This window comes from Silurus aristotelis (assembly GCF_946808225.1).
Source record: "Silurus aristotelis genome assembly, chromosome: 15".
NCBI lineage: Eukaryota > Metazoa > Chordata > Actinopteri > Siluriformes > Siluridae > Silurus > Silurus aristotelis.
The window spans coordinates 20238683-20257688 of NC_139588.1; the positions used below are offsets into that span (position 1 = coordinate 20238683).

Consider the following 19006-nt stretch of genomic DNA (forward strand, 5'->3'; position numbering starts at 1 on the left):
TCATGGCCTACTTTGACCAGCTCTTGTTCATGACCTTTGTGGTTCACTTTACTGTATACACAAGAGTGCCATTTCATGGTCAGGGGAAGAGTCGATGGTCCTCAGGTGTTGTTTTCCCACCTAACCATTTTTCAGACCTTGCTGAACGAATGCAACACGGGCAAAAAAAACGTCACAGGAACCATAGGGATTGGGAGCCATAGGGAGTCATAGGGAGCCATAGGTAGTCATAGGTAGTCATAGGGAGACATAGAGTGCCATAGAAATCTTAGGAAGTCATGGGGAGTCATAGAAGGCCATAGGGAGCCATAGGGAGCCATAGGGAGTCATAGGGAGTCATAGGGAGCCATAGAAATCTTAGGAAGTCATAGGGATTCATAGAAGGTCATAGGGAGTCATAGGGAGCCCTGTCCTCAACACACAACTTCAGTTTCCCCGAAATGACACACACATGTTGTAATCACACGAGCAGACGGGACACGATCCCATTCCACTCCCGTTTCCCTACGCCACCCTGTATATCACCCCCTAATCTCATAAACATGTCATGCAATAGACTTTTTTTTTGTAGTTTTTTTCTTAAAAAATTTCACAGTTTCCATGATTGTAAATTAAGTGCTAATGTCAGCACATTTCACAGCCTCATCAGGTTTGTCTGAAATCATGTTTTTTTCTTTCTTTGAGACCCAAACACTTTTTGTCTACTATTTCTAACAGGATTTGTTTTTGCATTCATTTCAAATTACAGTGCTGTATTTTATTTGTTGTTTTTTTCCTAAAGGACAAAGTGTTGCGCTTCTTTGCAAAGACATTTTCCACCTCCCCTCTGAATGTGACGAGGGAAATCTACAACAGCTTGGGTAATAAACGTGTTATTTGTTTATTTATTTAGTTTAAAAAACATCCATGCATATGCGCATGCTGTTCTGTTTCACAGTGAAAAGTCTGGAGAGCGACTTCCTGTATCACAAGCTGAGTTTCCCCTCTGAGTCCGCACACGTGGATGCGAACCGATCCGACATCACGCGGCTCCTCAAACAAGTGCGTGACTTCGTCCGTCCCGTTCATAGCACAGTTTTAGTGCCGTGTTAAAAAACGTATGGAAAAAAAAAAAAACCAATAAAGTCGAAAATACTAGAATAAAGTCGTAGCAGTACAATAATCAAGTTAAAATATTTTCAGAATAAAGTCGAAATATGCGAGTATAATGTCGAAATTACTAAAATAAAGTCAAACATTTTGAGAATAAAGTCGAAATTAGGAGAATAAAGTCAAACATTTTGAGAATAAAGTCGAAATTAGGAGAATAAAGTCAAACATTTTGAGAATAAAGTCGAAATTAGGAGAATAAAGTCAAACATTTTGAGAATAAAGTCGAAATTAGGAGAATAAAGTCAAACATTTTGAGAATAAAGTCGAAATTACTAAAATAAAGTCAAACATTTTGAGAATAAAGTCGAAATTACAAGAATAAAATCGAAATATTTTGAGAATAAAGTCAAAATTACGAGAATAAAGTCAAACATTTTGAGAATAAAGTCGAAATTACAAGAATAAAATCGAAATATTTTGAGAATAAAGTCGAAATTAGAAGAATAAAGTCAAACATTTTCAGAAAAAAGTCAAAATATTTTGAGAATAATGTTAAAATCATGAGAATTAAGTCGTAGCAGTACAAGAACAAAGTCGAAATATTTTTTTAAATAAAGTCGAAATTGCAAGAATAAAGTCAAACATTTTAAGAACAAAGTCAAAATAACAAGAATAAAGACGAAATTACTAGAATAAAGTCGAAATTAAGTTGTAGCAATATGAGTTTAAAGTGGTAATATTTTGAGAAACATTACAGAATTGCGAGAAACATTTTGCTTTGTCTTGTGGCGCATCAGGACGAAGTTAAAGTCACTAAACGGACGCTACAGCGGAAACTTCCTTTATTTAGAGTGAATAGCATTTTTTCATCTCGTAATAATTAATTTTGTATTATTGTTTTTAACGCGACACTAAAACGGCGTCGTACATTTGGGTGTAAATTTTTGGATGGCAGCATTTGTTTAACACCTCCTCCGTTGTTTACCCAGACACGCCTAATGAACGACTTTCAGAAAGAAGTGACCACATTCTGGATCCGGCATCCCGAGAAGTGAGCTGTAGCTTTTCACACACACGTACACTTTTCTGTTGTGATACAGCAGATTTCTATAATAATATCTATATTTTCCTTCTTCTTCCTGTCCTGCAGGTACATGGAGGAAATAATCGAGAGCACACTCGCTCTTCTGTCTCTACACGACATGTCTGCTCATGGCTCGGACAAAGTTCTAGAGCCGGTCCACTTCCTGGCTCTGTTGGACATCAAAGCCAGTTGGTTCAAGAGGTGGATGGTGAGCCATGTGCTTTAGTCGACTTAAAAAAACTACAAAAAACAAAACAAAATTCTCACTATAACTGATGCATTATTTTTATTGTACATGGAAAAACATTTCTTGTTCACACCAAGTTTTAAAAGTATTTCAAATCATTTTTTTTTAATTAGTTCAGTTTTATAGTTATATACTTTGGATTGGAAGAAAAATCTCACCGAACCCCAAGCTGCCACTCAGCGCTTAAACAAGACCCTTAACCCTTAACTGCTCAGTTTGTATAAAATGACTAAATGTAAGTCTCTCTGAATAAAGGCGTCTGCCAAATGCTTTAAATGGATGTGGGAGGAACGTTGGAGAACCTGCAAACTCCTCCAGACAGCACCCTGAACTCTTACATTGATGGCTTTCGGCAGACGCCCTTATCCAGACCCATTTACAACTGAGCAGGGGAGGGTTAAAACCCTTGCTCAAGGGTCCAGCAGTGGCAGTTAGGTGTTGGTGGGATTTGAACCTGTGACCTTCCGGTCCAAAGTCCAATGCCTTACCACGTCCCACACTCTTGATGGTAAGCCATGTGCATCAGGCGACCCACAACGTAGCCTAAATTTTTTTTTAATATAACTGAATATCGAATGACTAGATATTCATTCATTCATTTATTCATTCATTGATTCATTCATTCACTTCCTTCTGATCACCCCAGTCCATCATTATATATATATATATATATATATATATATATATATATATATATATATATATATATATATATATATATATATATATATAATTATAGGCTTTCCACCTATGCATGTATTTTGGAGAAGTGGTAGCTCAGTGGTTGAGATGTTTTACTTTTGATTGAAATTTCAAAGCCCAGCATCACCAAGCTGCCACTGCTGGGCCCTTGTGTAAGGCCCCTAACCCTCAACCATCCAGTTGTATAAAATGAGTTGCTCTGGATAAGGGCGTCTGCCAAATGCCATAGATATGGTAGGAACCTGGAGAACATGCAAACCCTTACAGACCCTGAACTCTTGATCAAATTAGGAACCTTGGAGCTCTGAGTAGACAATGCTGTTGCATGTAACCAGGCCAGTTATGTATTAATTGCACGATTACTCCTATTCAACCAAAGTCCAGGCCAAAGCAATGTTAACCACTGAGTGAAGAACAGAACAGAACGATTAATACGATATCTCAGAAACTGATCTTTGACTCCCCTTTCTGAGAACTGACATACTGCTGGAACTAATTACCTTTTCCTGTTTACCGTTGACCTCCAGCATGGCTACTACAGCAGGACAGTGGTCTTGAAGCTTCTCGAGCGGAAATACAAGGCAGTGGTGAGTTGGATAGAGAGGGTCAGTGCTATTAAAGAGTCCAGAGCGGTTTATATTCACATTTATCTATTTAACTGCTATTTTTATCACACATTTTATATACACAATAAAAAAAAAAAATTCTCGTTTTATTTACGCCAACTATTTTTTTTTTTTTTAGAAATTATATCTGATTGGGGTTGCAAAAGATTCCAGGAGTATTCAAGACTGGAAACTTTTCATTGGAATTATTGGAAGTATATGTTAATAAACTGGGAATTTGCAATAGTGCAGGTTTGCCTATAACAGGGTACTGAAATGAAGTTGAAAAAAAAAGGATAATTTTGTTTAAAACAGGCAGATTTAATGCAGTTTTAGTTGAATTTCTCTCGCTCATCAATCACATGCACACAGCACACTTACTGCAGGGCTGCTGAGGCCACGCCCCCTACATGCACTGTGCATTTCTCCACAAAACACACAGCGTTTCTTGAATCCCGCACACAAAATAATGTAAAAAAATTTCCATCTTGCCGAGTTTTACGTAAATTACATAAATATTACACGAATATGTTTTTAAAAATCCCTCGTGCTGTGTGTAAGCTATCTGAAAGAAAAACAGAGCATTCATGAACTCAATTGCAGAATTTAGAATTCAAATTGAACTTGAATTTTTCTCTGTTTTTCTTTCAGATAGCTTCAGCTCTTCAGCAGTGCATTTATTACCTGGAGTCCTGTGATGCAGTCAGAGAGGGAACGTTGGATGCCGGTCATGCCAAGGATCCTCAGCAGATAGGTATGTGTGTATGAGTAACTGTTGTGCAAGTAATTGTGTGAACTTAAGTGAAATATTTTACTAACTTCTTTATTGACAGCTTGTAGCTACGAGGCGATATCGAAAAGTTTCGAGACTAACGGTGCTAACCGGTGCTATTTCGACCACGTCTGCGATTTCATCACGGACAAAGGGTTAGAACAAAGAGCAAACGTGAAATTCTGCAGGAACCCGGGGCAAAATCTGCCTAAGAGACGTTCGACACGATCCGGAAACTATACGTCGATGCTGCAACGAGTCGTTTGCGGTGTTTTGGGTAACACGCACACCTCAAGAGCAGAAGATCATTAATGGAAGTCGGCAAAAGATCGAGAAGACCTTCAGCGAGCGTAAATGCCGAAACCATCAGACGACTTGTGCATTCTTCCTCCTCTTCTTCTTCTTCTTCTTCTTCTTCTCTCAGCTGCTCCCATTAGGGGTCACCACAGCGGATCATCCGTCTCCATACCCCTCTGTCCTCTACATCTGCCTCTTTCTACCCAACTACCTGCATGTCTTCCCTCACCACATTTATAAACTTCCTTATTTTTCTTCCTATTTTCCTCCTTCCTGGTGGCTCCATCCTCAGCATTCTCCTACCAATATACCCCATGTCCCTCCTCTGAACATGTCCAAACCATCTCAATCTTGCCTTCCTCCCCTTGTCTCCAAAACGTCCTACATGCGCTGTCCCTCTAATAAACTCGTTTCTAATGCTGTCCATCATCGTCACTCCCAACGAAAACCGGCGTTTTGACACCATTGCAGAGATCCTGCGCGAATCGTAGAAGGTGAAGGTGACAGGACACATTCCATAAGTGATGGGGGCGCTGTATCGCTCTGCAAAGGGACTAGCATAGGTTTAAAGGTGATGGTGTGTAAACTTGAATATATATATATATATATATATATATATATATATATATATATATAAAGATGCCACCCCTGCGCCCTTGAGCAAGACCCCTAATCCTTAACTGCTAGAAAAATTTGGATAAGGGTTTCTGCCAACTGCAATAAAAACTAGCATACAGCGTAACGCCTCATTTTCCTTTCAGTGATTGCTGATTTTTTAAAATAGCATCAGATTCATGGTTTTTCTTAAAGCAATCCTGAAATATATTGTGCATAACACAATTCGGTTTAAATGGAGGCGATCTTTCGTGAGAACCCACTGGAAAAAAAGGACGCTGAGCATAAACTAGCTAAATAACTGAGGTTAACAAGCTATCAAGCTATCAATATTGAGCCTTAAGAATGAAAACAATGCATATAGGTGGTACAAATGTCCACATTTTCCTCACCTGTCAAAGAAAAGTCATTTTAAAAAAAAGAGCCAAATGATTCGAATGGTGCTATATGTGCAGTTAGCATCAGCACGTTGTTTTGTACTCGTTTCTCTGACTGCATTCGGTGGCAAACCTGACTAAAGGTGCTGCTTAAACAAGCTCAAATGATGTTATTTCTTTATATAAGCGTTTTAGTGAGAAAAACAGTGTGATAAAAACGCCACAGACAAATATTCCATTTGACTTTTGTGTGATTTCTGTCTGACTTCCAGAACCAGGTGTAAATTAGCACACTTTTTTTTTTGTTTGAGTGCTAATTCACCGGGTTCTTCCAGGCTAGATTCATGCCGAAACTGAACACACATTAAATGTTTTCTTATCTACTTTTTCCTTGTACATCACTATCTTTATCTGCTTTCTGCCTTGTGCTGAGTAAGCAGACTGACTCTAAACTCTCGGCTAACAGCCAGCTTTGCTTTTGTTTCCCTGTAGAATACGTGCAGTTCCCGAGTGTTCTTCCAAAGCTCAGAGCCACTTTATCATGTTCCCTTAGATAACACCGAAGCCTCGGACGTTCCACAGCCTGCACTCAGACTGTAGTTTGTACAGTTTATATTTAAACCAGACTCTAATTTCTCTAACGCACAAAATGCTAACTAATACAAGCATTGGAAATTCTGTCTTGCAGCTCTTTTGTCAAGCCAAAATTTTGACAAAAGAGTGTGTCTACTAATTCCGTGCTTTTATTTGGTGACAGTTGTGCTGATTGTGGATACGCTGATTGCGTGGATTCTGCAGCTGCTGTGTGAAGAAACCTCGGTCTTGACCTTGGTTCAGAACCGCATGTCCCAGGAATGAAAGTGCTTCGTAGCCCCAAAGTGTATCCACAAGCTAAACACATGACAAACATTTTTATTGTTTGCTGTGGCGCAATGTGTGTTTACTATACGCTGTCGAATTCTCAATTCTGATTGTTCGATTCATTTTCTATAATAGCTGTAATGACAAATCACAGGTTTATGTTGATGGGCTTGATCTAATACAAAATATAGCCAAAAGTATGTGAACACATGATCGATCACACATAAATAAGCTTGTTGAAGATCTAATTTCAGATTTGTCTCCTTTGCTGTAATAATTAACCCCCACATCTGGCTTTCTGCTAGATTTTAGAGTATGACTTTGGGGATTTGTGATAATTTAGGTATAAGAACATTAGAGAGGTCAGGCACTAATGATGGAATGAGGAAGTCTGGGGACTCTCAGTTTGGCTGAGGTCAAGGGTTGGTACAGGAAGTTTTTCCAGTCTTTTACTCCAAAGAATCCTCTCAGTTTTTATCCTTCCCAGTAGCACAACATTGCAAATGACAGTGTTGAGTTGCTGGTTATTTCCCAAACTTTAACCTAAAAAGTTGGAACCACTCCAAATTGTATAGAATTTCTTTCTATATCATTACAAATTCGCCTCACTGGAACTAAGAGGCACAAATCCGTTCCAGCATGGCAACGTCCCTGAGCTCCATGAAAACAAAGTGTGTAGAGGTGTAAAAGAACTCAAGTGTCCTGCACACTGAACTCAACGTCAGTGAACAGCTTTGGGATGAGCCATAGGGCTGATTAAACATCAGCATCTGATTTCACCGATGCTCTTATGCTCTCTAGCTGAAACAAGGTTTTTGTTTCCTTCATACTTTCTTGTGTGTCAAATCGAGTTTGTGATGCCGATCGTGAAAGTAAATCATCAAAACAGCTAATTCTTTAATATAAATGACAAAATGTTCAAATCGGTGCGTTTCGTATAGTAGATAAAAGTTTCAACAGGAAAGACAGGGAATAAAATCTGGAATTGGAAGTACAATAAGCAAATATGGAGGCAATTGGTCAAGTGCCCAAGTCCTTTCGGCCATGTGGAAGCCAAAAAAGATCAAAAGTGAGCCACTTTTTGTCTGTTGTGTGAACATAAAACTAAATGTAACTATAAATTTATATAACTTTTTTTTTTTTTTTTCATTTTATTAAAATTGCTGTGAAATAAGAGGAATAAAGCACCCCATGATGCACCTTCATTGGGGCAGATTTGCATGACACTTTGAAAGTGTGTGATTTATTGTTGCAGACGGAGCTCCTCTCACAGCTGCAGGAATTGACTAGAAAAACAGAAGATATTGTAATAAGCTGTACTGCTCTGTGTGCTGTGTCTTCAGGCTCCGCTCAGAGGAGCTGTTATAGCGCGAAGGAGCTGGAGTACGCTCACTTCGTTCACTCGCTCTGTGTTCTCGGGAGGCTTCTGATGTACACAAACGGCAGAAAGCTCTTCCCCATTAAAGTGAGGAAGAGAAGAGGTCAGTAATGGCTGAAATGGTGGTTGAAGGTTACAGTATTTACGGGCTAGTGATCAGAATTTCCTCATACCTATCTTTAGATCCATTCATGCTGTTTATTTTGCCATCTCTTCCAGATCCTGTGACATTGAGCGACTTGGTGGTGATACTGATTAACATCTTGTATCAGCACCCCAACACACATCACTCTGACTTGAATCACGCAGGTGTGTCTTATCCGATTCACGTCTCGCCACCAGTGTAAATGAACTCAAGGGTGTGTGTGTTGAGGAGATAAGTCTATCAGTTTGAGTTTATCTCCAAGCTCTGTGGAATTACTAGTTCCACTGAAAGTATTTTTATGGTCCAATGTGATTAACAATAATAATGATGACTCGTCCTTCCTTCGTAGTCTGACGCCGCACCTTCTTCTGTTTGAGCCAGTTCTGTTTAATCGGTCGCTGCTCGTCGTCTTCCTCCGAATCAATCGATGCTAGTAGTTAAACAATGATTCATTACCCCTACCTTTTTTTGCTAAACTTTAATGAGCTGAATCAATAACACCTTTGCTAGCTCGAGTAAAGCTGTATCGATGTGTAAAGTCTTGCTGGGTGTCTTAGCCTGTTTTCCGTTTTCACCCTGCATGACGGCCCATGTTGGAAATTAACTCAGAGCCTGTGGATTATCAGATCCTGAGGTCAAATGCACATGTTGGTTTGCATTACATCAAGCAAAAAGCAGTTTGTTTGGCGATTTCAATCCTGGTGAAGGACGAGTCAGACAAGCGTGCCAATACTTTAATACTTCCAGAACACACAATAGTGCCATGACTGAGTGCAGACTTTGTTAGAGTTTAGTTAGATTTCAGGGCTGAATTGCAATTCGAGTCCTTTTGTGCAAAAAGAGCTCTCAGTAGAGTTCATTATCTTTGATACTAGAATCGTGTAGGTCCACCTTGTGCCATCAAAAACCTATTTTGCCCATTTTTCCCGCTTCCAACACTTCAAGATCTGACTTAGGGGGTTCACAGTACTTTATTAAGTTACTGCACACATCCCACTGAATAAGGTGACAAAATGTGGGATAATAATTAGTATACAGTAGCTGTGCAGTATGTACAATGGGGTATGTGATGTGTCTTGTAGACTCCTTCTCCCCCACTGCTCTGGTGATGGAGGTACTGAGGACTCTGTGTGAGCGCACTGAATGCGCTGTGGAGTGTATCTACCAGATCCCCGTCATTGAAACCCTGCTGATCCCCATCCTTGCTCTGCTCAAAGGAAAACAGGTCAGCGAACAGCCTTTCTTGTCTTGTCTCATTTTGATAACTAGATCCATGGTCTCAAAGATGGGTTGATGGTTTTTATCAAAAAACTACAAATAATGAGATCCCAGAGAGATATAATACACAAAGCCAATTGGTTACAGCATATAACTTCTTATAGTAGTTCACAATAAAGTATGTATTCCTGATATGATATCCCAGATAATTCACATAATCTAAACCTAGTAAAAATATGTATAGTTAAATGTATAAAATAATCAAATGTGACAACTGTGATAACATTAACTAGAAATAGATAAAATGTTGATCTTTTAATTAATAAAAAATAACCATTGACAAAGGTCTTCATCTACAGGGTTGTATATGTGGTGTTTCCTCAAGGGAATTAGCCATTTTACTCTCAACCAATAGTTATAATAGTTATAACAGCCACACTGTTTTAGTCTCACATTAACTTAGTCTCACATTGTCTCACAGTAATTTACAATCTCAGTGTCTCACATTAATTTACAGTCTCACATTGTCTCACAGTAATGTACAATCTCAATGTCTCACATTAATTTACAGTCTCACATTGTCTCACATTAATTTACAATCTCACTGTCTCACATTAATTTACAATCTCACAGTTTCTCACAGTAATTTACAATCTCTGTGTCTCACATTAATTTACAATCTCACAGTGTTTCACAGTAATTTACAATCTCACTGTCTCACATTAATTTACAATCTCACAGTGTCTTGCAGTAACTTACAGTATCACAAGGTCTCACAGTAATTTACACTCTCACTGTTTCACAGTAAATTACAAACTCACAGAGTCTCACGGTAATTTACAATCTCAGAAGGCTCAAAAGGCTCTTTCAGAAAAGAATTGCAATTATAACAGTGTGAAACATTTGTTTAAACATTTAAGTATAGATCAATCAATTTTTGAACTTGCATATAAATCTGTGAGTAGAAATACACAAGTTGTGCTGAAAATAGAGGTCAATGAGGTTTGGATCAATCAGTATAGCAATCTCAGTGTTTCACAGTAAATTACAAACTCACAGTGTCTCACATTAACATACAGTCCCACAGCAACTTCCAGTCTCACAGTGTCTCACAGTAATTTACAATCCCACAGTGCCTCACAGTAATTTACAGTCTCACATTGTCTCACATTAACATACAGTCCCACAGCAACTTCCAGTCTCACAGTGTCTCACAGTAATTTACAATCTCACAGTGTCTCACAGTAATTTATAGTCTCACATTGTCTCACAATAACTTATAATCTTTCAGTGTCTCATATTGACTTACAGTCTCACATTGTCTCACAGTTACTTACAATCTCATTGTGTCTCACATTAAATTACAATCTCACATTGTCTCAGTAACTTACAATCTTAGTGTCTCGCATTAACTTGCAATCTCATTGTTTTACAGTAATTTACAATCTCATTGTCTCGCATTAACTTACAATCTCAGTGTCTCACATTAATTTACAATCTCACATTGTCTTACAGTTACTTACAATCTCAGTGTTCCGCAATAATTTACTATCTCAGTGTCTAGCATTAATTTACAATCTCAGTGTCTCACAGTAATTTACAATCTTAGTGTCTCAGTAACTTACAATCTCACAGTGTTTCACAGTAACTTCCAGTCTAAACGTGTACAGTCTCACAGTGTCTCGCAGAAAGTTAGTCTCACAGTCTCAGTAAGCTTAATTTTGCAGTAACTTCAATCTTACAGTAACTTTTACTTTATCACTGAAACCCCTTTGTAACTTCAGTTATTCCTGCTGGATTCAACATTAGGACTATTATAAATATTAAAGCCGAGATGCAGCGCAACACAGCAAAACGATTTTTGCTTCCAGCCCCAAACTGTCATTCCGCATGCATTTCACAATTTGCCAAAAGCCTTTTCTCAAGTTGTTTTTCACTTCACAGGCCAAATTGCACTCTCCAGAAAGCAGCCTGACCCACATAGCAGACACGCTCGCGAGAATCGCAACGACCGAACGCGGGTTAGCTCTTTTCCTGTATGAGAGGAAGATCGTGAAGGGTGAAGAAAACAAGGGTGAAGGGTAAGAAAACATCGTTTAGCTCACGGCGGGTTTCGTCACAGTACTCGTTCTGCTCAGAGACTGCAGTAACGAAATAGACGTTCGGCCTACTCTATTGAGTAGGTGACACCTAATGACTTTGTGGTTCGTTGCAGTATTCCGGCAGCTCATGTGATCGTGCAGTTCACTCAGGCGCTGCTGGCGAAAGAGCTGCCTGCATGCGAGGAGCTGCAGAACTCCGCTGCTGTGAAAGGAGCGTTCATTTTTGTGTGCCGTCAGATGTACAACACATGTGAGGGGCTGCAGGTGCTCAGACCCTACAGCCTGCATGAGTGCATAGCCCAGGCATGGAGAAAGGTAACCTCGCTAGTAATAGTAATATGTTGATAGGATTTCGACGCGTAGACACGTACACCGACCTGAAACACCCCTAGTGGAGAGAGATATAAATGAGGCATTGAAAAGACACAGATAAGGAGGAGGTTTATGGACGTGGTGAGGGAAGACATGCAGGTAGTTGGTTTGATAGAGGCAGATGTAGAGGACAGGGGGGTATGGGGATGCATGATACGCTGTGGGGACTTCTAACAGGAGCAGCCGAAGGAAGAAGAAGAAGAAAAGTAAATAATAAAGATAAAATCTAGCAGGAATGTACAGTATAGATGTGTCCTTATGTTAAAACGAAATTTCCTCCATTCTCAGTAAGATCTAGCAAGACTTTAATAGTCTGTGGAGGTACTTCTATTTTCTGAGAAAGATCAAGTGTTCAGGTGTCTAATGGTGTTTTATTCTCCCTACAGGCAAGTTCGCTTTCAGAACGAATTCCCACTCCTGTTCCTGGAGCTCCCGTACCATCGTCCTCCCAGGACCTTCAAAGCATGTAAGATCTTTCTTTCTTTCTGATGTTTCTATCCAAGTTTTGTACTCAGATCTCTTAAAAGTGGGCAGATCAAAATATGAATCGGTGCGTGTTGTTGTAGAAAAAATATTCAGAGACACACACAGAGTTTTGGAATTGACTTCCAAACCTGAATTACGCTGCACTTAATACAATAAAAAGATGTGGAAGTAAAACTTACATGAGGTTCTTCCTAGGGTGTAGGTTAAGGAATCGTTTTGTATATTTTTTTCTAATGTAATTTTATTATTAGCAAAGTGCCACTTGTTTTGTGCTCATTCAGCTCTAATGGTGTTGGTAAAGTCAGGTACTGATATACAGTAGGTGAGATGAGGAGGCCTGCTTTCCAAGTAATCTCAAATGTACAGTATTCTATAGCAGGAGATCTTCCACTCCAACCCATACAAAGCGTATCTTCATGGAGTTGGCCTTGTGCACGTAAACATTGTCATGCTGGAACAGGTTCGGGTCTCCTAGTTCAAGTGAAGGGAAACTTTAATGCAATCGCATCCAAAGACGTCCTATACAACTGTGTGCCTCCAAATTTTTGGTCCCACTTTGGTGAAGAACCACATTTTCCTGGTGGTCTAGTGGTTAGGATGCGGCGCTCTCACCGCTGCGGCTTGGGTTCGATCCCCGGTCAGGGAACCAACCCCAGCCATTAGGGTTGCACAAGCCTTAGTGCCGGTCCCAAGCCCGGATAAATGGGGATGGTTGCATTGGGAAGGGCATCCAGCGTTAAAACATGTGCCAAATTAAACATGCGGAACAACAAACAAACATCGGCTGTGGCGACCCCTAACGGGAGAAGCCGAAAGAAAGTTTTTTTTAGCGAGGATCCACATATGGCTGAAAATGTCAGGTGTCCCAATACGTTTTGTCTACACACAGGGGGGACAGGTTTGGATATCCATTGACATTGCATTTGAATCATAATTATCTTGTTTTCTCAACTGAGCAGGTGAGCAGGTTTAAGGTTCTTGCTCAAGGGCCCAATCATTATGGCTTGGTGGAGGTGGTGGGATTTGAACTCCTGACCTACTCTAATGCTTTATCTTATAAAGCTACTACTTTCTTATCCTACTTGAAGTGAAGTTTTCAAAAACACATAGTCAGGTGTCCATATAGTGTACGTTTGGATATATATGTATTGTGTAGGGTATTATTTCTACAGCTAAAAATTTTTTAGAGATTTGTCTGGAAGCTCAGCTTGAACAGATTTTTTTTTTAATTAGGGTTCCCCAAACTACTACCGATTACGGACACACATTTGAAACGGCCCACTGAACAAGGCCAGAGACATATATTGAAAATGTTATTTCAAATATTTGTTTTGCTCGTATCATATCTGTATTTGATAACAAAGGTCGTCTTTCAAACTAAAATTTCCCTTAGTTATTAACATAGCCTTACGTAGCATTAGGAAGGGTAACTCAATGGTTAAGGCGTTGAACTTCTGATCGGAAGGTCATGAGTTCAAATCCCAGCACCAAGTTGCCACTGTTGGGCAATTGAGCAAAACCCTTAACCTCAGATGGATAAGGATGTCTGCTAAATGCCTGTAAGGTAAAAGAATGGTACATTAAACATAAGGAGTCTTCCACGTCAGTGATTTCTCACATTAGGACGTAAAAGTGTAACTTGACATTTTATAACATGGGAAGATCTTAGAAGGTGAAATAAAACACTACTGAATGAGATGGGTTTTTTTGTAAAATGTATGCATAAAAAAAACGCCACTTCAATACAGGTCTGTTGTTCATTGTGAAACTGCAGAATGGCTTGGGAGGAGATGCTCCTGGACAATCTGCTGAACTTTGCAGCCACTCCCAAAGGCCTGATGCTTCTTCAGCAAACGGGAGCCATTCACGAGTGCGTTGCATACATGTTCACCAGGTTTACCAAAAAGCTCCAGGTACGAATTGAACAGTATTTAATCTTACAGTGTAACTACAGTGCCCTCCACTAACATTAGCACCACTGGTCTTTTTTTCCATCCGTCTTATTCTTATCACCACCACATCTGTAATTAACATACACAGAGTTCAAACTTTCTCAAGCTTCATATTCTTTCACCGCAGTGTGAAACAGTAATGTAATATATGAGTAGATTCCTGGAGACAAACTCTCCCAAGAGTCCCGGAGATTTCTTTTTCTCAGGTTGCTCAGCGTATATGTATCCTCCCGCAGTGCCGCTTTGCTCACGGCGTTCACATTAGGAAAAGCGGTAGCCTACAGCCAAAAGATCCCTCACGCCTTTCATTCCTTATATATGTCCTGTGCTTTTCTCCATCAGGTAAGCAGGTGTGAGAAGTTTGGCTATGGGGTGATGGTGACCCAAGTGGCAGCTACAGCCCCAGGCATTGTTGCTCTACGCAGCTCCGGTGTGTTACCGAATGTCCACGAAAAAGAGTGCAGATTAAATATATGAAGCTGAATAAAAAAATTTAGAAAACAGTAGAAATAATACTTGAGTTGAAATAAAAATTATATTTTGTGGAATAAAAAGAAATGGAGATGATTCTGGTGAATTATCCAATTTTGTGAAACCTTTATTTAAGTTGTATTACACTACAGTAGCAATTCTATGAATATTCCTCACAGGTTTTATTCAGGCCATAGTGGTGGAGCTGTGGTCAGCGCTCGAGTGTGGCAGAGAGGACGTGAGAGTCGTCCATCCTAGATCCATTCCAATGGAGCCTATCGACTGGAGCTGCCTCAAAGTACGTCCCATTCGATGTGTTACTGTATATTAGATAGACATTGTTTCCAGATGTGGAAACCTGACCAGTTTAAACACATGAACTGTCCAGATTTAGTTCCTATTTGCTGGTTTATTAAGCTCTGCTCTCCTGGGAAGGCTTTTCACTAGAGTGTGGCCAGAGGATTTGTGGTTCATTTAGGGCACAAGGGCATTCCTGGTCCTCACCCCTCACTGTTAATAAAAGCAACTCCGTAATTTTTAGTAAATTTTAGCTACTTTTTTTTATTTATTTATTTTTTTTATTGTAACTTGTATGTAAGCAGCATTTTATTAAAGTAACAGTATTTTGTTACTCCTTCCACCTCTCTTTGTCTCTTTCATTCCAGAGGGGTTGAGGTCAGGGCTCTCGAGTTCTTTGACTCCAGCACCTTCTTTAACACACCATGTGTTCATAGAGATTGCTTTGTACACATGGTAATTTTTTTCTTTCAAGATCCTGTTAAGGGAAATTGTTACGCTCCAACTTAGAAAGACATGTGCTTCTAGATTTGGTGGCAGTAGTTTGGGGAAGAACTACATATGAGAGTGATAGTCTGGTGTCCACATACTTTTGGCCTTGGGGTGTTGCGTGGAAAATACAATCTGTTTGTTAGTGTTTTACCAAAGCAGCTATGATTGAGACTCATTTCTGATTCATTGCTTGTATCTTTAAAAAAAAAAAAAAAAAAAAAAAAAAAGCAACTTTGTTGTGTGTGTAAAACAGAGAGAAAGCTAGAATATATTTTAAACATGCACGGTTCAAAGACCTTCACCGCTCTTACTCATTAGTGGGAAATATTAACGATGCATCACAGCAGTGCATCCGGACGTAAGCAGCATGAGTTGAATGGTTCTTTAAAATGCTAGCTGTTTTTTTTTTTCTTTCCTTCTCTTCTCTATAAGCTTGAACTGACCTGTATGTGAACTGTGTGTTTGTGTCTCTGTGTGTTGCAGTCTTTCCTAACACTGGTGAACCTGCTGTCCTCTCCACATGCTGTGCTGGAGCTGCTGGGACATCAGGTGCTGCCCAACAAGACAGAGTACAGCCTGAGAGAAATGCCCACCTCTATTCTTGTGAGTGTCTCAGGGTCACATGCTCTCATTCTGACAGACATGTCTGCATCAGGGCTTTAGATCTGGCATGAAGTATGAGGATTCGTCGATTTTGAACGAGTCTTTAATGTGACTCAGAAGAACGAGTTGTCACAAAGAGTGATTTGTTTAGTTTTTAAAGGACACATATGAGCATCGTGAAAATCTCCGTAGGTCAGGAAACATTTACATTTGTAGCATTCAGCAGACTCCCTTGTCTAAAGCGACGTACAAAAGTGCCAGGATTGAGTAATTCATCTCTCAGCTCTTCTAGTCCGAGTCGTTTGTTCTTTTGTCGTATGCGCTATTTAATTATATAGAGATATATAAATGGTTGGAACTATAGTCTAAATAAAATTTTATTTCTGATCAAAGGAACTAAATGACTATTGGGAATATTTTAATACGAAGTGAGAGAAGAGAGAGAAGGAAGAGAAGACAGAAGGAAGAGAAGACAGAGAGAAGAAGGAGAAGACAGAGAAGGAAGAGAAGAGAGAGAGGGAAGAGAAGAGAGAGAAGGCAGAGAAGGGAGAGAAGATAGAAAAGGAAGAGAAGACAGAAAAGACAAAGAAAGAAGAGAAGACAGAGAAGAAGGAGAAGACAGAGATGGAAGAGAAGACAAGGAAGAGAAGCGAGAGAAGGAAGAGAAGAGAGAGAAGGAAGAAAGAGAAGGGAGAGAAGAGAGAGAAGGAAGAGAAGAGAGAAGGAATAGAAGAAGGAGAAGACAGAGAAGGAAGAGAAGACAAGGAAGAGAAGAGAGAGAAAAAAGAGAAGGAAGAGAAGAGAGAAGAGAGAGAAGGAAGAGAAGAGAGAGAAGGGAGAGAAGACAGAGAAGGGAGAGAAGACAGAAAAGACAGAGAAGGAAGAGAAGAGAGAGAAGAAAGAGAAGACAGAAAAGACAGAGAAGGAAGAGAAGAGAGAGAAGGAAGAGAAGGAAGAGAAGACAGAAGGAAGAAAAGACAAGGAAGAGAAGAGAGAGAAGAAAGAGAAAAGACAAAAGGAAGAGAAGAGAGAGAAGACAGAGAAGGAAGAGAAGAGAAGGGAGAGAAGACAGAGAAGGAAGAGAAGACAGAAAGACAGAAGGAAGAGAAGAAAGAGAAAAGACAGAAGGAAGAGAAGAGATAGAAGAGAGAGAAGGAAGAGAAGAAGGAAAAGACAGAGAAGGAAGAGAAGAGAGAAAGTTTAATGGAAACCCCAGCGTTTAGTTCAGAAACTAAAAAATGAAATGATATTGGGAAAATTCCAATGAGTATAGAGTAAAATAAAAGTCTGTATATTAAATTATAATTCTCCTCGTCAAGCCAATTGGAAGTGTGAAAATGATTAACCCATGATATACAAGTTGCGATCACGGTGCAGGTCCCCACCGAATGGATTCCGTCAACCTTCTGAACGATCTATTTCACGATCACGTCAATAGCTTGTAGTCGCGAATGAATCAACATACTGTACACGCCTGCTGCTTGACATCTTGCCATAAGAGGGCAGACTTTGCCCAGAGATGACTTGTGCACCCCTGAATTCCAGCATCATCACCATCATCATTAGCCTCACCTGCGTATCGCTTCTCTCCCCTCAGGACGTGATGGACCGCCTCGTCGTTATCAACTCCGACGCCAAAATCCACTCCCTGTTCAACTACGAGCAGTCGCACACATTTGGCCTGAGGTACGATCGATAATTCTCTCTCTCGGCTTCTTGGCCATGGCCCTATCGTGCGCTCTCTCTCTCTCTCTCTCTCTCTCTCTCTCTCTCTCTCTCTCTCTCTCTCTCTCTCTCTATCTATCTCTCCAAATGAAATAGTACAAAGGGATGGCAGTACCATTTAGCGCGCCCATTATCTGATAGCCCTTTTTTTCCCCCGCTCCATTGTTCTCTCGCACTTTAGATCGATGAGCGCCTGATTTGCCTCAGTGTGTGTTTGCTCTGCTATGATTCGGTCAGATTAAGAGATTTTCATATTAGGAAGATCGGTGTTTGAAAGGATGTCAAACAAACCGATGATCGTTTAAAGGAAAGTTAGAGAAACCCTTTTCCTCGGAGTGTCGGCTGGAAGTTGAAGCTCATCGATCTTTGACCCGCGGCTGTAATTAGAGCTGGTGCAGAACTTATTTATATCAATAAAGGCCGTATTTAAGTTTTTTTACTACGAGGATGATAAACAACACCACGTTTATTGCAGCATAAAACATACCTATGGGGGTCTACAGACGCAAATAACTCGGAGGTACCAGCGGGTGGTGTCATGGACCAGATCCACCTGAGGCGGTAGGAATCCTCCTGGCCCTTTTCCCCCCCCTACCCGCCTCCTACAGGGCGCATGGCACTTCGGCAGAGTGTTAATTTGACAGCGAGGGTGTTATGTTCTTAGATCGAAGTTCCTCCGCTGGGCGAGATGTTTAACCAACGGTGTGCGTGCGTGACACAACGTGCTATTGTTGCTATTCGGAAAACATTTTTGCTTTTCTTGCAGTTTACCAAACCTTTGCCAAGTCCCGTTGTTCACGCGAAACTCATTAAAGGCTCATGCGATTCCACTCGCATCTTTTCGCGCTTCCAATCGTGGCACAGGATAGCACCCCTATGAGGTGCTATCTCCTCCCAGAAGGACTGTTATGACTCCTATTATTACTCTTCCAAATGGTGGGGCAGCTTTCCAGAAGGAGTTTCTTAGCCTCATTGGAATCCTCGGAGTTCTTTCCTATCTGCCGAGTTCATCCATCCTGAATGGAATTTTTAACCTGAGTGGGAATTCTGAGACAGAAGTAGAGACTTTAGAGCTAGCCAACACAGTTTTCGCTGGGGTCTCAAATAAAAAGT

General features: G+C 40.2%; 1 protein-coding gene across 2 annotated transcripts in view; it reads left to right on the plus strand.

The window, feature by feature from the left end:
* tbc1d32 (TBC1 domain family, member 32) overlaps positions 1-19006 on the plus strand; it is a 72814-nt gene that overhangs the window by 7927 nt on the left and 45881 nt on the right. For both annotated transcript variants that reach the window (XM_083562431.1, XM_083562432.1), the window contains exons 7-23: positions 782-860; positions 938-1041; positions 2082-2143; positions 2243-2384; positions 3653-3712; positions 4382-4484; positions 7996-8133; positions 8250-8339; positions 9258-9400; positions 11338-11474; positions 11609-11810; positions 12254-12333; positions 14128-14266; positions 14648-14735; positions 14956-15074; positions 16049-16168; positions 17766-17854. In XM_083562431.1, coding sequence (XP_083418557.1) covers positions 782-860; positions 938-1041; positions 2082-2143; positions 2243-2384; positions 3653-3712; positions 4382-4484; positions 7996-8133; positions 8250-8339; positions 9258-9400; positions 11338-11474; positions 11609-11810; positions 12254-12333; positions 14128-14266; positions 14648-14735; positions 14956-15074; positions 16049-16168; positions 17766-17854 — 1895 coding nt within the window. The remainder of the gene's footprint in view (positions 1-781; positions 861-937; positions 1042-2081; positions 2144-2242; positions 2385-3652; positions 3713-4381; positions 4485-7995; positions 8134-8249; positions 8340-9257; positions 9401-11337; positions 11475-11608; positions 11811-12253; positions 12334-14127; positions 14267-14647; positions 14736-14955; positions 15075-16048; positions 16169-17765; positions 17855-19006) is intronic.